At 37.3% G+C, this 24,975-nt stretch overlaps 1 protein-coding gene across 1 annotated transcript in view; it reads right to left on the bottom strand.

Annotated features, from left to right (window-relative positions):
- LOC110156848 (sodium/potassium/calcium exchanger 1-like) overlaps positions 1–24,975 on the bottom strand; it is a 66,704-nt gene that overhangs the window by 4,107 nt on the left and 37,622 nt on the right. The window contains exons 2-3 of the mRNA XM_020921078.2: positions 1,079–1,167; positions 157–296 (exon numbers count right to left, since the gene is read on the bottom strand). Of these exons, the coding sequence (XP_020776737.2) occupies positions 157–296; positions 1,079–1,167 (229 nt within the window). The remainder of the gene's footprint in view (positions 1–156; positions 297–1,078; positions 1,168–24,975) is intronic.

Consider the following 24,975-nt stretch of genomic DNA (forward strand, 5'->3'; position numbering starts at 1 on the left):
GGCCTATTTCTTGGTTAAGTAAAGCAGAACTAAATCAGAACTAAAGCAGGTCTAAAGCAGCAGGTCTAAAGCAGCAGGTCTAAAGCAGGTCTAAAGCAGCAGGTCTAAAGCAGGTCTAAAGCAGCAGTTCTAAAGCAGAACTAAAGGGGATCTTACGGTGTGTTGGCTCGTTTGGCACGAGGCGCATCAGTGGGTTTGTTTGGATAAACACAGATCTTGGTGTTGCTCTGGTTCAAAGGGTTCATTACAGCAGCACTGGTCTGATCCTGGATCCTAACTGGTGTCTCTTCTGGGTCCTTAAAACATATTCATATAGTAGAGATCTTTTATTCATTAAAACAATCAGTTTACACTTTACACGACGGGTTTATAGACTATTGATACTTTGCAGCTAAGGTCAATTCCCTGGGGGTGTGAATCTAACTGAAGGCTCTGCTCCATTTGAAGCTCTGTTAAATTTTAACTTTTTTTTTTTCTTCATGATCTGAGCAGACTCAGTTGGATCTACAGCAGCTGATTTGTGGTGTTAAGTCTCTCACATATATAAATGCAGTCACAAGGTAACTAGCATAAGCCAACAGGATTTGAGTTATTGAGTCATTCTCACCTTTTTTTTCTTAAAACTTTTTGACAGTCTTTGCTAATGTGTGCATTGTGTCACCATGTAACTGCTGAACATTCTACCATAGCAATTAAGGTGGAACACCCCCAAAATGATGTCACTACATCATATCAGAGAGAGGTTAGACTTCTCATTTCACTAAAATATTTATTAACACATTTATATTTCAGATTTGACAAAAAATCTGTCAAAACATGTCTACACTGTACAAGCACTTTAGGCCTTATTTATTTTTGAATATGCCAAAGTATGACGTGAAATCACAATGGACTAATGAAAGCTATTTTCTTTTCTAGCTGGGACAGTAAAAGCTTAATAATAATTTAAAAAAAGTAAACAGTGCTTTCACATTGATAAATCTTTGTTTTTAATAATAAAATAAAAATCTTATTAGTTTTATTACCTGCAACCAAAATGAATAAATCATTCATTTGTCTAGATCCTGTCTGAACTTACCCGGTCCTGCTCCAGATCCTGGTCTAGATCCCGGACTCTCAGGTCCTGAGATAGTTCTTGAGGTGTCAGGAACAACAGGGGGACCAAAACTAAGATCCAACAGACAGTAAAAACCAAGATTCTAACAAAGTGCAGTCTACTTCTCGGAAAATACTTCATTCTGAGTCCAGTCCTGGAAATGAAGCAGAGGAGAGAGTGAGACTGAGCAAAGGATGTAGAGAAGAAGGTCAGATGGAGCAGAGGATGCAAAAGAGAGGGTCAAAGGGAGCAGAGGATGAAGAGTGAATGTCACATGTAACAGTACAGTACAACAGTAGATGGGTCTTCTAATTCTACTTCTTCTACTTAGTTTTAAATTTCTAAATATAATTCTGTACTAAGACATACAATTTTTGTTTTCTCTACTTCCCTAACAGACCCTTAATGCCTAAGAAAAACATGAAAAAAGGGAATAAGTCTTCTGATTACTTTTTTTTTTTTCACATTTTCTCAACTATGCCAGTGAGCAGTTATAAATCATATTGTGACCAAACTCATTCCTAAATTACAGGTCATAAATCATGTTAACATTATTTCTGTGAAATACATTCAGTGTGTTTACATGCACATCAGTATCCCGGTTATTAGCCATATCCCAGTTATGGCAGTATTGGGGATATGCCATTTACATGCGAGCTGAGAAACCGGGATACTCATGACTCCTGTGTACATGATCAAATGGAGTGTCTCGGTTTCCTGAAAAACAAAGCAAAGCTCATTTGCATAAATTGTAAGCAACTCTTTCCTTGAGCCCTGATGCGGTCAGCTTCTGTTGGACTAAAGGACACAACTCAGGGGAAGTACAGGGCAGCACATTTCTCTGTGACAGAGAAATGTGCTGCTGATGGTGAATCTGTTCTGTGCTTCTAGTGTGTTGGAGATGGTTCATGTTAAACTTTTCAGAGATCATACATGTGCAGGTCATACTAGTGCAGACTATGCAGGTTTAGCGTAGCTCTCATTCATCTTAGTCATTTCTCTCATGTACGGTCCCTTTATTTATGTTGGCTAATGTTATGATGAAAAATTTTTGTCTTTTGGATGCATGCGCACTAAACTTTATGTTGCAGTATTCATGTTGAAGTAAAATAGTAAAATGATGTTGAAGTAAAAGAGCTAAGTGCATTTTTAAACAAACTAGTGTTGTCTCATCACTTATCAACAGGCTCTTTAAGAGGTAAACAAACACTCTATATTTGTAACTGATGATGTTCACATAATGAACACAGTACTACATTTTACATTTCAATAAATTATCGTACCTGTAACACTGATCAAAAAAGGTGTTTAGTACATGAGGCGTAAGTGCTGTGAGCTGAAGGCTGCAGTACTCTAACAAAGAAAGGGAAATAAGTGAAAGCAGACCAAAAAGAGGTGAAACAAAATAACAGTTTTCAAAGGTTGATTACAGTTAAAATTAGCTCATAAATGATTGATTCAAATTAGATTTTGATTACAATTAACATAATTAAATATTGGTATATAAAGAAAACATATTAGAACATGATTAAAACCATAAATTGACAAAGAAATCATTAGCAAAAATTACTTTTTTGTCAGGATCACAAAATTAATGCTTCTTACCTTAGAGTGTTGCACAGATCTGAGGGCTCGTTGCCAGGCAACACCAAAACAGACTCTCACAGCACAGGTACAGAATCAAACAACAAAATAACTGATCTGGTGCAATTCAATACATTATGAAAAAAACATCAATTACTATTAACACCGTTACATTTAGACTTTATTGTCCCCCAGGGGAGATTTTTTTTTCACAAACACAGAGCTCGTGCTTGTTCATTTTACAGTACACTCAGCGGAGCAGGTTGTGAAGAAATGTGATAGCTGACGTGAATGGGCTTCTTCCATAAAGGACCCTCCTGCACCTGAGCACCACGTACCTCCAACCAGAGGGGTGAGGGCAGAGGGGTGACGATAGAGGGGGAGGACAAAGGGGGAAGACAGAGGGGGAAGACAGAATGGAAGGACAGAGGGGTGAGAGCAGAGGGGTGAGGTGCTCCTGTAGTGGGTGAGCAGAGTCTTGTTGGAGAGTGCAATGCATCTAATGGCCCTGTTATTAAGATCTGCAGGTTGGATTTGGAGAAACTATGATTTTATTAGCTCTGTGTGTGTTACCTTTGTGAGTTTAGACTGTTTTTTAACAGTATGTTGCTTCTATAAATGCACTTTCTCTTTCACCTTCTGTAGATTATAATTAAATAATAAATACATAAAAATATCATTTTTTTATCATGATGTGCAAACAAATGAAGGCACCCGAATGCAGGTCTAGGCTGGTTCAAAGTTTCCGTGGCACATTTCAAGCGTTCATGGAGCAGGTCTAGAGTGTCAGAGTTGAAAAAACCCAGAATTTTCATCAACAAGTTTCAAGCATCTGCCCTCAAATGCAAAGATGTCAACTAGAGTAGTTCTTTTTTTTCTTCAAAAAGACAAACACATTATGGGTAAATCTGCCTGATAGAGGCAGAGAAGGATACACTGTATGTATATAGCATTAGCTAAAATGCCAAACAGAGGACTCCACAGGCCTGTGGAGGACATGAACACTGGAACACGACATGGATAATGTAGATGCCTTGCCACGCCCATACACCAAGACAAGGTGCCTAGGCTTTGAAAAACACCCCAAGAGTCCAGGGGCAGTGTGGTCTCACCTGACAGATCAGGATGTCATCCACTGCACGATTTTGTCCGTCTGTGACAAGAGTCTTGATCGCGAGGAAAAACTTAATCATAGCTAAAAATCGTTGGTCTTGGTCTCAGCGTGAGACATACGCTATTGTAAAATGTGTAGGGTAGTTACCGGTCTTATATTATCCATTATCACGTTTTTTTTAAACTGTAGCAGAGGGCAAGAGGACTCCAACTGCTAATGCGCTGTGTGAAGTCATTTTAATTATACTAAAAATGCAAACTGCTAACAAATGACTTAGTAGCTCTGTAGTGAAGGACATTTGAGAGCTGAAATTATAAGAATGAGTGTAGTGCATTTGAAAAGACTTTAAAAACACAAAGGAGCACCAACAGCAAGAGGTGGGGAGAGACAAATATGGTACCTTATTTAAACATGTGGAAATAGCAAGATTTAGGTAGGACAGGAAATCAACGGCAGAACTGTAGAAGCCTATACATTTTGCATATAAGGCTGCATTCATACTTACATGATACAAAACATGAATATGGGCTAAACTAGGACTAAACTGGGACTTGACCAGGAGTTTGGGTACAAAACAGGACCTAACCAAATGTGAATGTACCCTAAGACTAAGAACTTTGGACAAAGTATTGCAACGTAGAGACAAGAGGTGACTCATTCTTGAATTGCCTGAAAATTACTACAAGGTTTATTCTTATATTGATTTATATAGTAACCCTAACTACATACCATTATGGACCAAACTTTCTTGCAAACTCCAAACTAAACGCCAGTTCAAAGTAATGGACTCAGCAGAGCAGTGAGTACAAAGTGCTATTTCGAGCTGTGTTTGAGTCGAGGGAGAGGTGCGGAGGCTGCTGCAGTGTGCTCCAAGCTCCTGTCCCGTCCCAGGGGCCCACCACACAATAATCAGTCATTAACTTGTACAGGCCCGGCCCCAGCTCCAGAGTGTGTGTCCCATAGAGGATCAATAGGCCAGGGTAATTAAAGAGCACGGCATGGGGAGGGGAGGGGGTGATGCCAGTAAATCCACCGCGGGGACGGGATGCTTGTAGCCAGTGAGACTACGATCCTGACACTGAACGCTGCATGGGGGGATAGTGACCACACAAGAGACAGAGCACCAGCAAAATACACAGTAACTCTCATCTGTGCTGTACTCGAGAAGATCCTGATTGTCAAGTAATTACTGCATGTCTTTAGATTGTAAAGATTTCTATTGTCATTGTGGAAACTGGTGTGTAGATGATCTTAATTACTGTATTTTAAAATTCTTCTCCAAGAATCCAGATGGCAGAGCATTAATTGTAAAGCTAAAGTAGAGGCAAATCTGGAGAGTTGTCAAGAAAGACCCTGATTTGAGTTCTCTAAGTGACAAAGGCAGGTTGATTGTTGTGAAAGTGGAGCTTGTTCAGATGAAAAACCCTTTATGCAGCAAGTGAACAGGTAAAAAGAGGTAAAATCTAAAAACTTGCCTATGCCTTACTCATGAAGTACTATGATCTGATTAGTATTCGTTTCTCTACGTACCCTTTCAAAAGAAACTGAATGTCTTAATCTGGGAACTAGACTTTATTGATCCACAAGGGAAATTACTTGGACACAGTAGCTACCACACTGCAATAAATATAATGGAGCAAAAATATAAATGGTAATAATACATTCAACATAAGTAGCAAAAATAAGAGACTGGTGTCAAATAAGTTTTAGATATCTGGTGAAGTATTAGTATTTTTGGGTATGTGAAAAATCCCTCAGTTGTCCAGGTAGAATCCATGGCAAAGGAGAAATTTAATTTGTCAACTGGACAAAGTTTATTTGGTCAAATATGTTTTGCAGCTCATCCAAGCTGCTTCTTCAGTTCTGGGTTCTGGGTTCAGTTTATGAGTAATATCAATTTAACAGAAAACTGAATTTCTGTTCTAGGGTGCCATTTTGTAGCCAGACTGGGGCCACCTAGTGCTTCCACGCAATTTCATTTCTCTCCAGTGACTAGGTTAGGAATTGGAATACACTATATGGTTTGCAAGAACCCTGGAAGTGCGAGTCTGGGCACCAGCCAATTAGCAAAGAGCCATATATTCTGTGTTGGCAATGATTCCCAAGATTGAGGATTTAAAGCCGGAACAAAGAGAATGTTTGGTGAATTTTATCAAGGGGAAAGACGTTATTGCCCTTCTTCCTAAGGTATTGGGGAAAAGCTTAAATATACCAGTTAGCCCCATTAGAGGCGCATTACATACGTCACAACCAAATAGCAACACTTGGTTAAATAATAAGAAGTACCCGGCTACCGTCAAGCGAACGAATTCTAATGCTGCGAGGTCAGACGGTTTCCACGAAGTGAAATCAGCTGATGAATCAGGCTAGCCATTGTGAAGATGGTTGATTATTTAAAGCATAATATAATCTGTTTTGAATTGTTAAATGCTCTGGCAATGGCCCTGACTTTTCATCTTTCTGAAACCCATTAATATTGTACTTACAAACTCACAAAATACTTAATTATATAAAGTTACAAATATCAAATGTTTTGAAATTTTTGGTTGATTTTGGCTGGTGCAAAGAGAGCAAAAATAGTGAATTGTTGCCAAACTGACATAGACAAGAAGATTGGAAAAAACTATTTGCCTATTGTCTAGTAAATTGCTAATTATTAACCACACAGCACTTTTATAATCTCACTGTAACTACAATAACAATGGAATCCAATCAGCTTAATTTCATTTTCATCCAGTGCTGCACGAGATAAAAATCAGCTCATAAACACACCCACACACGACCCTACTATCGAATACAATTAATACGTGAATTAACAAATGAAAACACAGAACCTTGCTGGTGTTTTCAAATACAACGTACAGCACATATTTGTAGGTATGAGACAGCATGGTGGGCATGTTATTTATGTTGTACTTTATAGCGGTGTGAGGAGAATTGACTAGATACATGTGTAGTGATGAATAATTAAGTGAAGCATCTGGTGACGTGTGGTTTTCCATGTCAGGACCGTTAAAGCTCCCAATTGCGTCAAAAGCGACAGGCAGAGTGATTAGGCAAAGGAAATGTCAGTCTCTGCAAATGTAGCCGTGACAGGATATGATTCAATATAAAATACAAACGTACACATTTTTCAGTTTTATAGCTGTCTACTGATGGATGGCACCATGTTATAATAAAACATGGCATAAGCAGTCCAAATAATGCAAAATAAATCAAAAGCCAGTAACATGGTGCGGTAAAAATATGAAAGATTTAGTGTTGTGTCAATACAAAAGTCTGCTACTTGACATTGATTTTGATAACACAAAGCAAATTCTACTTAAAACACTTGATGAGGATGATATTATTTATTTGCTTGTTCTATACCGTGAACTCTTCCCTTATGTATCATTGTCATATTAATCATGCTTGAATATACCATACTTTTCAAGACAGAATAATATGTTTCTTTATTTCTCCATGTGGTTATACTACTTTTAAAAATGGAAAAATCTCAATATCAATATCTTATATTCACTACTGATTAGCAGAGGTGGGACCAAGTCATCGTTTTACAAGTCTGAAGTATGTCTCAAGTCTTTGACCTCAAGTCCAAGTCAAATCCCAAATCAAATACAGGCAAGCCCAAGTTGAGTCTCAAGTCACCAGCCCATAAGTCCAAGTCAAGTCCAAGTCTGCTTTGAGCTTCAAGTCATTTCAAGTCTTTTAAAAAAGCACCAAATACAGCTTATATTTGGTCAATTTATATGCATTTCAAACTAAATTGTACTCAAAAAATCATAATATATGAGTATTTATAGGGTAAATACATAATATATGAGTATTTATAGGGTATATAAGAGATGTAAAAATGCAAATATTTCCTTTTTCCTTTTAAATGTCTTGACAAGATCTTAGAGTGAATCATTACAGTCAGAATAGAAAGAATTCAGATTTAAAATTGATTCTCTAGTCTTCTCAAGTCATGGGCCTCAAGACCAAGTCAAGTCCCAAGTCACTGACCTTAAAGTCCAAGTTGAGCCCCAAGTCTAAGTCTATTTTATCAAGTCAAAGTCTCAAGTCCTAAAAATAGTGACTCAAGTCTGACTTGAGTCCAAGTCACAACTTGCAAGTCCCCACTTCTGCTGATCAGTACAGGCTAAAGTCACAATGCTTTTCTCAATTCTCTATAACTCAATTTTGAAACTAAACTACCACAATGACAAAAAACATTTTTTTTCTGTATTGATATGTAATGGTCAAATATTTATAGATTGATTATTGTCTATGATTTATTTTTTGACGAGCTTAGTATCTGTGTATCACTTTATTTTGAACATTGCTATGCTGTATATTTCTTCATCTCTTCCCAGAACTTGTTTTACTTTTACTTTTCTCAGTAAAAGAACACTTAAAATAACCCGACAGCCGTATTACGTCAGAACCACTGAGTGTTTTACCAAAGACCTAAATGTGTCAGGCTATTGATTGTGCTTCTTTGCGCTCCAGAGGGGAATCTTTATTAGTCTGTTATTAAGGCTAGTTACACTGGAAAGGTCACTAACTTAATCCTTTATGTTAAACTGCATTGGCAGTTGTTGCATCTTTTGTCTTCTCGCCTACACATGAGCAGACCAGATAAATGGAGCTGATTCAATAAGATGGGACCAAATTGAAAACTTGTTCGCTTGCATTTCCAGCAACAAAAGTGATTTTACATTATTGTGGAAAAAGGGTAAAAAAGAATGCAGATAGGAATGACAAACCAAAATTGTCAGTTGCACAGTGTGATAAAATTGTGTCAACAACAACAAAAAAAGTAAAGATGCATTAGGCAGGTGACCCACACTGCAGAACAAATTTTGTATATTTGTTTTAGATTAGTTTTTCTTGTTTTGGAAATGTATTTTATTTAAAAGATAAGATAATCCTTTACTGACTCCCATAGGATAAATTTGTTCTGGGACAGGGGGTGACATATGTTAACACAAACAGCCCAAACAAACATCTACCACTTGAACATAAATAAGAGACCATGTATGATCACGAATGACACACCTTCAGGGACCTTTAAGTCACTCTATACAAGTAGGTCCTATATACAGTTTTCATCAATATCTTCTTTGCATTTTAGTGTTTTAAGAAACTTTTATTACTGTACTATAAATCACTATAGTTTGTTTAAATATATATTATATATATTATATATATATATATATATATATATATATATATATATATATATATATATATATATATATATATATATATATATATATATATATATTAAACCAAATGGTTGCATAGGCTCATACGCAAATGCAATGAACTACAATTGGTTTATGAGTTTATGACATTTAAACAAGCCACTGTATTCTAGCCAAGCCTTATGGGAGTTTCTACCATTCCAGTCCATTTAATAACATAAGATTTGCTAATATTTGTAGAAAAGAGGACAGTGGAACTAAGGTGTTTACATAATTACACAGTTCTCACTAATAACCCCAACACAAACCACTAAAGTCCTGCCCTAGAGTCCGATTCATCCACTGCCCTTGGGTCTTCTGTTTGCTCCCAGAGCCAGCTTTGATTTATTGATTCGACCTATGTGTTTTTAACATTAGAGTTGAGTAAAACTTGCTTTAATGGACAAATCATGCACAGTGGGGAAAAGTAGCCGTATTGATTTTTTGGACAAAGGCTCTGATCGCTTTGTACAGGTCACGAGCGGCAATACAACATTGAAGTACAGAACAAAAATGGAATAAAAGAAGTACTGCTTTGTCCCACAGAGCACACCTATGTATGCAGGAATACAAGCCGCTACACTAAAAGGGGTGTGAGAAAGGGACCTCTTTGAGACAGACTTTTACAAAATTCACAACAAAGGCTCAATGCAAAAAGAAGGCGAGGTGCCATAGAGGTTAGTGTTCTCGTCTCAAAACAAGAAGGTCCTGATTTGAATCAATCTTCAAGTTTCTTTTAGGCTACCTATGATTGCATACTTGAGGAATGGTGATCTGTTAGAGATAGTGAGTCGAAGATTTCACTGTTGATCATGATGTTAATAATTGTCAAATGCTTCTTTTCACAATAATCACAAAAGTATAATTTGATATTATGGCATTACTTCTTGGGTACATTCGCAACAAAAAGTCATAGTTTAGTGCAGAAAAATAGCGAGGTGCCACTGCTGTTAGTACATATGACTCAAAATAAAAAGGTCCTGAGGAGGTTTGAATCCTTTTTTCACATTTGATCTTTTTTCTGAGCTTGGCATGTTATTGTTTTCTGCATCATCTGTCATAGCATATGACAGATGACAGATAACATATATCTTATTAATTCTCAAGACCTTAAATACCCCCTAGGTGTAGCACAACTCAGATAGCAGGTTACCTCATTATCCTTGAACAATGGCTTCTTTGCAGGACCACAAAAATAACAACAAAACAAAAAATGTTTACTTACAGATTGGACCACATATTTAATTCCATTATCCCCTAACACCTGTAGTACATCCCTACACGAACCTGAGCAGTAAAAGAAGCCATATTGATTTCAAGGACATTTTCTCTGATCATTCTCTACAGGACAGGATCGACTTGATGACATCCCAGGACGGAGAGAAAACCTGCCACCTACAAATGCGTCCAAACATTCCAGGAGCCGTCGGAAAACAGGGGCCAGGGCATTAACTGTGATGCTCATTGATCGTCAGCACCACACAGAGCCGGAGAGACAAGTCGCCCATTCGATTTGTCTGGCCTCAGTGTAATTGTAAAGAACTGCGGACAGCACCCAAGAAAAAGGACAGCATGGGTCAACAGTGATTTTAGCTTGAACACATTTTAGAGATGTGTTGTTGTAGAATGTGTAGGGAAAAAGACAAGAAAGTAGAAAGTAGAATGACAGCAAAGAGAACTAGATATTTGTACTCAAGCAAAAGTACAGTCACTTAGCTAATAACATGCTTAATTACAAGGACAAGTACTGCTGCCAAAAATTTCTACCTCTCAAAGTATGAATTAATGAGTTAACAGTTACATTTTAATGCAATTTTAGGAGCATTTCAGTCAAACATAACTAGTGAATACCTGCATTAAAATGTATCTTGTAAATTACTCTGTTACATGGGCCAATCAGGGAATAGTTTGAATATTTTTATTAGCCAGGCTGGTGCCACCTAGTGTCTCCACTCAATTTCATTTCTCTCCAGCGACTAGGTCAGGAATAGGAATACACTAGACCAGGGGTGGGCAAACTTTCTGGCTCGCGGGCCACATAGGGTCCTAAAGTTTGATTGAAGGGCCAGACAGAAGACAAGATATAACGTGTTAAGAGCTCAGATTCATTACATTCTTATTCACATTTATCTAGGACTTCAGACGCGCCCTACACGTTTCTGAAAGATTCAGAACACAAAACTGTTGAGACCTGTTCCACTGAACACCATGAGTGAACATATCGTGAGTTCTCAAGTTTCAAAAGCGACTGATAACAGCTCAAGAATAAAGCCCACACCACAACCACAAATACACACCTGTGAGGGTAATGAAACCTGTCTCCAAATTGTTGCACACACCAATAATCAGAACTTGGAGTCCTTAAGTTTCTTTAATTGATTTTTATCAACTCAAAATGGAAGCAGTGCAGTCTTATATCTTAAGCACCAACTACTTCACTCATGGTCCGAATAACACTTTCCCATAAAGCATTGCGGCCAACATAATACGCCGCAACTCAATGTATATATAGTGCGCCATCTACTGGGAAACGCTGGAAATGCATGACAAATAAAACATCAACAAGATTTATTATTGTAATTTATTCCAGTTCGGCGGGCTGGATTAAAAGGTTTAAAGGGCCGCATACGGCCCCCGGGCCGTAGTTTGCCCACCCCTGCACTAGACAGTAGTTTGCAAGAACCCTGTAAATTGTAGACCACACACCAGCCAATCAGTGAAAAGTTGTAAAGCCATGACTGGGTCCCTTTATGTGGTACAGCACAACAGTAAACAAAGTTGGATGTAGATGAAGCCATACATTCTGTGTTGGTAACGATTCCCAAGATCGAGGATCTAAAGCCGGAACAATGAGAATGTTTGGTGAATTTTATTAGGAGGAAAGACGTTATTGCTCTTCTTCCTACGGGATTTGGGAAAAGCTTAATATACCAGTTAGCCCCGTTAGCAGTGTATTACATACGTTACGACCAAATAGCAGTGATTGGTTAAATAAAAAAAAACTGAGAGGTCAAACGGTTTCCACGAAGTGAAACCAGCTGATAAATTAGGCTATACTTTTATATTGAGTTGCATTCTATTATAGTGAAAAAACATGACATATAATTTCAAACAGCTTGATTTTTTTGTGCACTCTTTGTTATGCATTCATTTGCACGCACGCACACTGCACTAATACCATGCAATTTAAAGTAAAAATTGTGTGATCAAGTACTGCCAAGTATTCCTTTGATTTAAAAAAAAGTAACTGTATTCTAAATACCACCAAATGAAAGACTAACTGTACTGGAATACAGTGAATCAGCATTTAGTATATGTATTTTCAGTACATGTAATCAATTACTACCCAACACTGGTCAGAGGACACAGTGCAGAAAACATTTGGATTGGGGCGATTGGGACTTGTTTACCTAATTATAATTACGTCATTATTACTAGAATTATATACTAATTACAACTACAGGTATAAATATTATCCCACAAAAATTGACATAATTACAGAACAGACTTGATAAAGACAGGGATTCAGAAGCAGAGTGAGATACACAAGGCTCTATAGGGGATTGATGTAAGAAATGTCATTTACAGTCCAAGCAGAGACTTTACTCCTGTCTTTGCTGCCCGCTGTTGGCTGGGGTCATCCTGCAGACGGATTCGGAGCACTGGGGACGTATATTAAGAGCTTAGAGGCAGCTTCAGTGTGGAGTCTCAGGCCGACGCAGAGGTGGGGGTCAGGAACAACAACACAAGACCAGATACACTGTCCTGGTTTCATCACAGAGGGGGCACCATCATGTACTGCAGATAGAGAAAGTAAAATGGCCAAAGAAAACATATAGCTTTAGTTACTCAACAACAACGGGATCACTAACATCATAAAGGTTTCTTGATAACACTTTTCTATTTACAGCCTGAATAAAGCATGAAAAAAGACTTAATTCATACTGAACAAATAGTTGATTATGAATGATTCAGGCTTATTGATACTTTGCAGCTGATCAACATTCCCTCGGGGTGTGAAGCTAGTTGTAGGCTCTGCTCTGTCTGAAGCTTTGTTAGACTTTAATTTGATCTTTATTTTAACACAGTCTAACCGGAGAGAGCAGGTGAAGTGATTTGTGCTGTTAAACAAGTCTGTCACACAGCTAACATTCTCATATTAACTCCTATTAATCACAGGCTCCTGAAAATGTGTTGTTCAAATTAATTTTTTTTCTTGAGTTTTCACTTTTTTGACAAGTGTTTGTCCGTGTGTGCTTTGTGTCTCCATGGTAACTTATACAGCAATACATGCAGAACCCCCCCAGCATGATGTCACTGCAAAGTACCGCACTTAATTAATACCCTAACTCTGAACCCCTGAAGTATTATTAATAAATGATTTGTTCATTATGAATTAAATTGTTCTTCATGTTTTATTAAGTAGCTATAATTAAGGTGTAGTAATTATAAAGTGTTTTTCAAATATTTGTCATTATGCTGGTGGATTTATTTTAGTTTCGCCTATCAACCTGGAGATGGGTTCCCAAGTGCTGGACTTCGATCGCCCATTGCTCAGACAGGTTTGTGGTACCCAAATATGGGTCAAATGCAGTGACAACAGACAACAATGCTGATGCTGTAGTTAAATAGCATGATATATCTCAAATATTATGAGTCCTGCCTGTGACAGATATGTGCTCCTCAGTCAGTTTTTGGATTAAACCACATTAAGAACATTATGTTATTAGGTTCTTTTTTCAGACCAAGAGGTTGTTACAGGTTTTGGCGCTGTCTTCCTACTGGTGGAGGCAGGATGACAGCGCCACTCTGAGGAAGACCGCTAGTGAGCAGTCAAAACTGTCAGGTATGAGAACAAACTCTTGGTCTGAAAAAATAACCTAATAACAAAAAATATCGGAAGACTAAATGAACCTCATTGGACCACAATAAGAACAGTGAGGGAAACAGGATACAATAGGCCAGTGTTTTTCAACCTTTTTTGAGCTGCGGCACACTTTTTTGTTTGAAAAGATTGCGCGGCACACCATTTGCTAAAAAAAAACATCACCAAATCACTTCTTTTTAATAAGAAAAGTTTCATTTCATGTGATGAATAATGTCTGTGCCAGTGTTCTTTAGTTTCCCTGCAGAAGTTTGTTCAGAGCACACCAAAACGGTAAATTATTCTATTAAAGCTTGTTTAAAAAAATTTATCTATGGGACATTTACTGCTAACACGTACATATTTAGACCACCTTTACCTTTCATTGTTTTAAAAATTCTATATTCGTCAAAAAACATGTATTAACATGCTTTATATGTTTCACATTTGTTTTTGACCCTCTGAGTCTCCCCTCCCTTCACTCCCCCTTCAGAGCTTTATCTCGCTGTGATCAATGTGCATTGTGCTAATGAAACTAATGCACATCACATCAGTTGTTATGTACAGTTTAGTATCATGCTTCTGTATATTTATAGAGAATTGTTGTGTGGGAGCATGGGTGACATAGGCTTGTATGTTGAGCACAGAATCTTACAGACCAAAATAAATAGATTGCAAAAATACTCAAACTTGTAGTGATGACATTTAAAACCTCTTTGGGCATCGTTTTGATGAGGAAGCAACATTAAAACATGGTCAAAAAATATTTTTGCATTATACACACTCTTTATTTGTTAATTAAAATAGGGCATTTGACCTTGCAATATCTAGTGCTCCCTGGCAGTAATTGAAAATCCAGCAATATAAAACATTGTCATTGCCCATACAATTCTAGATAAGAGTTGATCATCAGCATTTTTTTCAAGTGGATTTAATTCTTATGCCATTGCGTCCTTATAGTAACAACTGTGCTGTACTTTTTTCCACCTCCAAGTTTGTACTTACACAAACAAATGTAATGTGCTTTGGGAACTTTGCGAGTTTTGCCACAGTTTGGTTGGCCTATTGTGAGTGCACCCTTACAAACATTCAGTATATTATCAACCACGAGTCTCTCTGACCCACTTCTGGCCTTAAACCAACCAATTGAGAATAAGAAAAAGATGGTAGATAGTATATGAGTTTCCAGTTGCTGACTATGCGTGATTGTGCCCTTGTTTCATTTAGTTGCACTAGTATCTGTCGGTGTAAAGAAACATGCTAAAGCAATAGCCTAGCAGCACGTTGCAAGCACGTGTATATGATTAATGCATTCCCACTTATCATCTGTCCCTGCTGCTGGATTCTGTATAACCAAAAAGTAAAAATGGAGCACTTGGTCCCAAAACACAAGTGCAAATGAAAATTAAGGGAATAAATATTGGCACAAGCACTAAGTTCCTTTTCATCAGGCTGCACTGGCTGTTTGTAGTTTTTGTAGTTAGTGATAAGAAAACCATTGTGTGTTTTTAATTACAGCTCATTGCCATCCATGATTTTTGTTGTAGTTTTCTCATACATGCATCTCCACAAAGAAAAATGAGTTTTTGAATTTCAGAATTCAGTTTTATGCAAGAACAAATCCCATCTCACTAAACCAAACTAAGCTGCACTAGATATTTTTTCTTGACTCTAAGGAAATGTTGATGCCTGTAATGTTTCACAGCATGGCATTAAATGTAGCTATCTTGCATTTAATTATAGATTAGTATAGTATTGATGTAAAAAACAAACAAAAAAAACTAACTGTAAGTGGCCTCACATCTTGCTAAAATTATGACCTGTAATATTTTGTCCATAGACACATAATTTTAATGCCACACTGTGGAACATTCTAAACAAAGCAATAACACTTCCATGGATACAAGCAGACAGGCCCTCCAAGAGAAATTAGAGCACCTTTAATACAATTTATGATTACTTAAAGTGGTCATACTCCCAGTAGAAATTAATCTGCATAACTCGCACTTTGAAACTTTCAAATTCACACATGCACACTCACAAACACCCGCACCCACCCACACACACACACACACACACACACACGCACACACACACGCACACCCCCCACATGCACGCACATGCACATGCAACCCACAGGCACACATGCACCACACACAAGTACACACACAAGCACACACACACACAAGCAGACACTCACATGCACGCACACACACACACGCAAACACGCACACACACCCACATGCACACACACACAAACAAATAGATGTTGACCTTTTATGACTGTGTATTTATTGTCAAACTAAAACAGACATAGTACCAGCATAAATAAACTACACAGACATCTCTTAACCTGTAGTTATAATAAAAGCTGTTTTCATCAGGCCATACAATTCGCAGTATTGCGTTCACCAGCAACTTAAAATAAGTGATAAGCAGAAGGTTGTGCGCTGTGCCATTAATTGTTGATTCGCAGATACATTGCACTGTGTTATTACAGTTTGTTTGCTCTGGCGTCTCCATGAATTAGTAATTATTGAGTTGTACCTAATCATCATTAGTCAGAAACAACAGCAGACAAATAAACAGCCGGCTTTCTAATCTTTCTCTTCTCTGTCGTCCACACTGTGTTCAGTCCCATTTTGCACACATGGTCGCCTGCGCCTCTGCATTCTATTCAATATTAATGAAAAACAATTATTTCACTATCTCACCAACAACTCATTTAGTGGTTTGTCCTCACAACACTCGCAATATGACAAAGGTTTCATCCGGCAAACTGAATGAAACAATGACTTACGACATTTTATTTTCAGTGACACCTCAGCTAATTGGCTTGTTGTTGTTTGACTGTACAGTTATTTAAAGCTCATGTATTTGTCACGTTAGACAGAGGTCAGGAAATTGTGTACAACAGTATTTTCCTTTAACGCATTGTTGAAAGGGCGTTTTACCAGTTTATTCACTTTCTTTCATTCAGTCAATTTTTATTTCAGCCAGGGGTCAAGGGTTACTGCATATCCTAACAATTTTTTTCATATTTTTACTTATATTTTAACTACTTTTACTCTCAGTTCATCATCATTTAGAAACCATCTAATTTAGTATTATCAATTTGATATATAGGCCCAGAACAGTTGCTATGTAAAGTAAATGTCATGATATGATTATTTGAAAGTAAAGTGGTGGAACATAACATAACAAGTAAAAGTACTACTAAAGTATACATTTTAGGTATCTGTACTTTACTTAAGTACATTTTAAAGTTGATTCTTTTTACTTTTACTTTACTACATTTGAGAGCAAGCATTTGTACTTCTATTCTACAACGTTTTTGAACTGGACTGAAAAGCAAAATTATTTTTTATTATTGTCTGAGACCTGCTGCAAAGACTGAGGGTTTATTTTTATCACATCTGTAGTTTGAGCAAACACAAATATTAAAAAAACAAACAAAAAAAACCCCAAAAAACAATAACTCTATTCTGTTCTAACTCTAGCCAATTGTTTCTGTTGAACACAATTCGGCAGAAATCTTTTTGAAAATCAAACTTTATAAGACCTCAAAATATGTGCAGAATACTTTTTAATACTTTCACTTAAGCTGATTTTTTTCATATGATACTTTATCATTTACTTGAGTATTTTTTCGCTCCGGTATCTGTACTTTAACTTAAGTAATGAACCTGAGTACTTCTTCCACCACTGTTGATTTAATCTAATTCATTTGATATATAGGTCCAAATAAGAACAGCTACAAATATCCACATAAGTTAAATGTCATGATATGATTCTTGAAATTATTGTTTAGTTAAAAGTTCATCTGTGAGGGAAAATATACTTAATATTTAAATAACATTGTGTGACTTATGTTTTTCATTAGTCAAGAGTGCATTCTTTAGCTTATTTTTACACTATTTTTGGAGCCATAACAGAAAACACAATTAAAATGTGATTAACTGCACAGGCCTATCTGACAAAGCTCTTTTCCCCATGCTGACAGACTTATATTTAAAAGGTAGGGCTCATCCTGATAACAGCCTGTATTGTGGCTGAGGCTGCAGTGAATCAGAGGCCTGTCACTTGGCCGTAGAGCCACTCAGTGCAGACGGATGGGCTTTTAATGAAGCTGTGTGCGCTGAATGATGTACTGTCTCACGTCCCCTCACTGCTGCTCTGGTCCGGGCCAATTCTCACTGCTATCCAAGGAGCTGGAGTAGCACTGTGCTCTGCTCTTTCTGTCATTGTTATTAAAGTGGATCTAAATTGAGTAATACAAATGAGAAGTTGGTGAATTATGTTGATTGGAAACTTCAGACAGATATTTAAGGCAGTGACAGATCCCTGGCTGTCAGAAATGAAGAAGCTACCTGATGAGTGGTGAAATGTATTCTCTTAAAAACATTGGTCCATGGTTTCTTATCTTAAAGAGCCTATATTATGCTATTTTCTGATCTATGTTATAATGTTGTTTTCTCATCAAAAACATACCTGGATTATATTTAGTTTAATTCACACATATTTAACACACAAATCTTGTATATTTAAGTATTTAAATTCCTCTCTTAACCAGAAAACACTCGACCCTTTGATGTCATGTGGTAATACAGATAGCACTCCACTGTGTGTTTAAACTTCATACTGCCTTGGAATTGCCAATCTCTGCTGAATTAAAGTTCAAAGGTATATTAACTCAGGGCACATAGGTCAGGGGAATGTGCAATCAAAACTGCACATAGGCTTAGGGACTGTGCAATTACTAATAGAATACAAGATTGCAAAGGGCTTGCCTGTAAAGAGTGACTTATTTGGGCTCTTATTTATGTTCTGTGGTGAATGTACGGTGCTTTTGTTGTTGTGTTGTCCTGTTTTTTTGATAAAGCATGTGATCCCCTGTCCCAAGACAAATTTCTCCTATGGGAGACAATAAAGGATTATCTTATCCAAGGGTTCCCACTCTTTGTCACTGACAAAATTTCAAAACTTTTCCATGACATTTTCATGATGCAAAGTGAATTTTCCATGACTTTACGGTACCCTACATGTGTAGAGTTTAGCATACTTTTAGGGATAAATATGGAATGTTAACCCTTTCCATTCACCTTATGATTTGGTATTATAGTTTTTTTTAACATTCAAAATACTGTAAGTGCATTTATTGTCATCTCTTTTAAACAAAAGGTGCATATGTTCAGAAATAATCATAATAGCCTAATGATAACTTAACAGAAAGCTGTAGTTGCGTGAAAGAGATACTAAAATTCTATGACTTTTCCAGGCCTGGAAAATGACATTTTCAATTTCCATGACTTTTCTAGGATTTCCATGACCATGGGAACTATGTTAATTGTTAAATACCACTTCATGACATAACAAGTTGGAACAGAGCATTTGGAGCTTTGGAGATGTAGATGGCTGATAAAGCAGAATTAATTAACTCAAACATGTGTGAATGAAGAAAAACACAACTCCAGTGTCCATGTTTTTGCAGAGGTAACAGCATTCTAACATTCAAGCATGTCAATTTAGTGTAATATAGGACCTTTAACATATGTGGCGGATACTGATATGCTAAATTAACGTAAAACAAAAGGTAAAATACTAAAGGTAGTCTTGACCAAGCCCAGCCAAGGATCTAGAGATGGGTCCCTGTGTGTTGCACTGCATTCACCCACTGCTCCTGATAGGGTACTCAGTATTGGAGGATGGATCAAATGCAGTGAGACAAATTATATATTGTATACCTTAACCTTACATTTTTTTCATGAGCACTATCAAAACATATCTGTAGCCAGGTTTTGGTTAATAATTTTTCAACTAACAAACTTTTCAAACTATTAACTATCAACAATCCAGTTCAAGCATTTTTGAATGAAGTACAAGCAAAAAACAATATCAAAATAACCAGTGTTAATGTATTACAGCTTGATAAAACTGTTTTGTTTGTCCATTTTGGACCAAGGACAGTTATCAACTTTCAACTTAATACAAAAATGCCTTCTGTACGTTCAACTCAATTGCGCAACACAATGTTACACAGGCTGACCTAATTAAAATGAAAGAACATAAAAGTAAATTTGCTGTAAAGCCATGCACAGTTTCCTCCTGTAGAATCACACTCTGAAACCTTATCTCTTCAACTATATCAGCAGAAATGAAGCTTGAAAAGTCTGTCTAGTACAAAATGCCACATATTCAGAGCCACGCAGGTGTTGGCGAAGAAAAAAACATGGTGTAAACTTCCTGAACAAAAGCCATATCCTGTAATGACTCATATTTCTCTTCCAACAAACTGAGAGAAGTCAAATTATGCAGTCAGCCCGTAACATTTATAATAGTGGGAGATATCTACCACTGGGGATCCTTAGCACTGATCATTGCTCAGCTTCATTGCATAAGAGTCAGAAAAATGAAGTCTTCTGCAGCAGAGTCTTCCAGTGCATCAGACTAAGTAGATTAAAATAGGTTTGGTGAACAGTGGGAAGGAGTGATTTGTCTTTTAATTTTACACCTCTGTGCATGACGGTGCTCTTGGGGTCTTTTTGAAGAGGAGTAGGAGCTGGCTCATCCTTCATAGAGCAGATGCTGTCGCTGTTGAGGAATGGTTTAATATCACATGGTGTGGGATGTAGTCAGACAAACCTGCAACAATGTCTGAAGACTCACTCCCTTTGTAGAAGAAGAATCGTTCAGTGACTTTTCTACTTTAAGTTCAGCTGTGAGTTCAGCTATGAATATATGTCCTGTCACAACAAAACTAAACCTCTCCAGAACTCTTACAAATCATTTAGCTTACATAAAACTATATATACGATACCGAGATGCTAATTGATACTAAAACTAGTATCAAAACTAGATACTCATTTGAAAACAAAATCTAAATCAGTACTAGTTTAAGGTTGATATTAAAAAAGTACCAGCCTATTATTTTGTAAGAATATTCTAATAAAAATCCTGAATAAAAAATGGTGGTATCAAAATCAGCATCAAGGTTTTTCCTTTGTGTCAAGACTTTGAAAACAGTCATCATCATCATTCAACAGTCATTAGTTATCATAATACTAGGGATATAATTATATCCAAATCTCATGGTATGATATTATCACAATGTGCATCTCACGGTACGATATTTATTACAATATTTTGAAGAGGCTAATATAATTCTAGATGGAACACTTTTTTGCTTTTAAAATATCATGACAAGATTTTGGCGTGAATTATTTCCATCATAATTAGAATTCAAGTAAAAAAAAATCTCTATGTTGTATGCACTGAAATGAATCATGGGATATGGAGTTCCCTATGTTTATCGGCTGTTGCTAGTATGAAACCATGCATTTAAGCAAAGAAACTTGTGATTTGATATATTGTGACAGCCCACAATATTATTGTGAGACTTTTGACAATACGATATCACGATATTTCGTTTATTGTTACATCCCTACATAATATTAATAAGATATAAACCTCTATGGTATTTTCTTAGGCTGTATGCGCTGTATTTGTATTTTATTTCGTGCTTTTCATACACTCCTCATCTTCTCTGGGATAGACTGGTGAAAGTGTGGCTGCCAATCAGCGTGAAGAACCTCTATGATCACCAATCACTCACTCCATTCATTCATAGGTGGGCAAAGTGCCTTTCCAGGGGACTCAACAACAATGCTGTGATCAAACCCTTTACCATCTGGTTTATGAGTGAACACTCTAAACACTAAACCACTTTTGTTTCTTCTTAACCATCTTTCCATACTTACCCGTGGTTTCTAGAACAGCTCATTTAAAACCAGACTCTCAACAGCAGTAAACTGGCCCAAAAACCTAAAGCTTTTAGCCTTGGTGTCTTTGACTCCATTTCTTGCTCTTTATGTGATGACTCCATGTTATTGAATGATGGCAGCCTATTGCACAACAGCAGCCCTGCGCGAGTGCTGCAACCTGCATCTGCCCCCAGAGTCCAAATATGAGTAGGTACCTGTCTGCTATATGTGCATGATTTATGATGGCCAAGTTTCATTTGTGCTCTCTATGCAGAACAGGTGCGCTTTGTTTGTGGCTCCATACTTCCTCAGACTTGTCACTTGGCACTCCCATTCGCTCTCCCTTTTCCCATTAAGCCACCATTAGAGCCTATGGAATGCTGTAGATCATCCAAGTCATTCACATTTTTTAGCTTTTTTCTGTCTGGAAGATGGCAGAAGAAGCACAGCGTAGTCAGCGTACAATTGATTAAGCCAGCTTGAAAGTTATAGTCTCCACTTGAATGTCTGAGCCAATAATAATTTAAGTGACTTGCTGGTATGAATACAGGTAAGGTGGCCTTTTTCAGTGCACTTGACTCTGTGCGTTTTGACATCTCTGCCATTTTAATATTTTTAAATCACTGAGGCTGGGTAGACGTAAATTGCACCCTCTTGGCCACTATTTTTAACTGTAGTGGGAGGATGATGTGTGGGAATTTAACCAAATAAACATCATTATAAAGAGACATGCCACTCACCGCCACCCACTCCAACCACACGCTGCACTTTTTCAAGCCTTACTTTTGTAGTAAAGTGTTTGTTTTCTCATGTTTATTTAGGCTGTTCAGGTAAGAATTATTGACTGAAATTTAATTATTTTAAAAATGTTTCTTTAACTTCCTTTCTTGGAGTTTCCCTTTGTTAAATTTACAATGCAAATAATATATATATATATATATATATATATATATATATATATATATATATATATATATATATATATATATATATATATATTATATATATATATATATATATATATATATATATATATTTTTTTTTTTTTTTTTCATTTTTGAGTTTTACTTAACACATTATAAGGCATTAGTTTTAGTCTCAAGATAACAAAGTGCCTTGCCACTCAGAGTCAATGCTGTGACTAAATCCAACTATTTAGCTAAAAATATTGTTTTAATTATATAATAGTGTTTTATGTTGTGAGTTTGTAGACATATTTTGACATTGTTTAAACAATAATATTAAACTGTACTTTTGAAGACATTAAATTAGAAGATGCAGTGTAAAAACAAACAAAAAATAAATAAATATAAATTTTTGGTTGATATTGCCTAGTTACATAGTTGTTCTGTGGTTACTTCAGAGATAAACAACAGGTTCATAACACTTTTGGATCAGTTTTGTTTTATTTTACTTTTGTGAAGGAAATAGAAGTTGTTTTCAGTCTCAGCGCTGATATCAATAGATATCAGGTATCTGCAGATATCAGTATCGGTATCAGAACTGAAAACGCTGCATTGGTGCATCACTACCAGTCCTACTTTTAATAGTTTCTATTTTACACTACAAAACAGACTAAAAAGCCTAGTTAGGTCATGGATCCCTCTGAGTTTCCACATGCTCCTCTTGTGTAGTGAATGCTATTTTCCGACCACATACAGGCCAGTGTTACTGTACAAAGCCCCATTACCGCTCTCCCTTTCCTACAGTCTGAAACACACGTGTGCTTTGGGAGGTGTGTGCGCTTCGCCTCGCAGGGGGCACGAGCTGTGCCATGACAGCGCTGCCTTTTAACAGGAACTTATCGTGTTCAGACAAAGTGCAGCTGACAGCGGTTCAGAGTTTAGCGGGGGTCTCACTGTGCCAGGACTCCCCTGGGGTATTTCATCAATGCCTCCCATAGAGACGCCAGGACCACGAAGCCAAGCCTAACGAAGACCCACGCTGCTCTCCGATTGGCTGAGGTGAGAGTGCTAAGGTCCAGTGCGGTGAGGTGTAGGTGAGGCAGAGGCACAGGGGGAGGGGAGAGAGAGGAGGTAGGGGTGAAGAGGGGAGGGAGGGTGTAATTATACTGTTGGGAGCCATGGTGATAATAGCAGCACTCAGAGCACAGGGAAAGCACTTTAATTGAGGGCACTTCATAACAGGAGATGCCAGCGCCGGGGCAGTGGTGGTCTATGTAAACACTAAACAATGACACACGCTGTTTTGTCTCCATTTAGAAAGCTGCTTATAACAGAAATGTGAGGCATTGCTAATTGATTGTAACAGCACTTATTCCTTGTGTTTTAAGAAAAGACGTGAGAAAAACTTACTCCTCCACAAACTGCTCAACCACATTTGACTGCTGTTTCAATCTGAACGCCTGCCAATTGCAAAGCATTCTTAAATCATGGTTTTGACTAAGAGAGTCATTTATCTGCCTAATGAATGGGCACATAATGAAACACATTTAAGCAAATCCTCGTCTGTTTGAGCTGTAGGTGCTTTGGGTGGCAGATGGGATGTGGGCGGAGCTCATTGTGCATGGTCTTCCCTCATCTAGGCTGTCTAAAGCTGTAATAGAAAACTCAATCAAATCAAATGGTTTGGAAAGACAAATATTTGCTTGTTTAGTTTAAGATTTTGCATTTGTGTGTTGGCTGCTGGCAAAGGAACATTAAAGTGCCCCTAGTTAGCATTTTCACTCACTGATTTTCATGGCCATTTGCATGTAAATATAAATGTGTTTATTTAAGACAATAGCAATGGCCTATAAAACCCTTTATTGCACAAAGACTATTGTTTTGAGCAGATTCAATTTGGATAACAATCAACAGAGGAAAACTGAATAATTTACAAAGTGGAGGAATATTTGAATGGTGCTGTTTATTCAGTGTTTCACAGTGTTGTTGTTTTTTTGATCGAAATAGGAATTGCCTTTAAAATGCATTGTAACTTGTCCACCACCTGCTCGTCTCCATGGAGATGCAGATGATTGTTTTGTCTGAAAAAATACCTTGAAAAACAGATCTTCTCTCAATGGAGACAGATAAGTCGAGGCAAAACAAAAATTAAATTCAACTAAATTAGATCTGTAAGACTCCTCTGCATCAGCAGGAGGCTGCACCACAGTTTGAGAACCACAGTTTTGCAGCTTTTATGTCTTGCTTTAATGCACTGAACCCTTAAAGAGCACTACACAGGTGAACCCTGAGCCCCCTCTGTATTTCTCGCACGCACTTCTCTCTGAGTGACTTTGGTTGGGGGACTTTGTTGTTCCATTGATTGAACAAGGCCATCAATAGCTTTCAAATGCAGCTACTTGTCTGAAGAGGTGCCATGGAGCA

The sequence above is a fragment of the Boleophthalmus pectinirostris genome, unplaced genomic scaffold (genome assembly GCF_026225935.1).
Source record: "Boleophthalmus pectinirostris isolate CB_2022bp ecotype Guang Dong unplaced genomic scaffold, ASM2622593v1 HiC_scaffold_5, whole genome shotgun sequence".
In the NCBI taxonomy this organism is placed as follows: domain Eukaryota; kingdom Metazoa; phylum Chordata; class Actinopteri; order Gobiiformes; family Gobiidae; genus Boleophthalmus; species Boleophthalmus pectinirostris.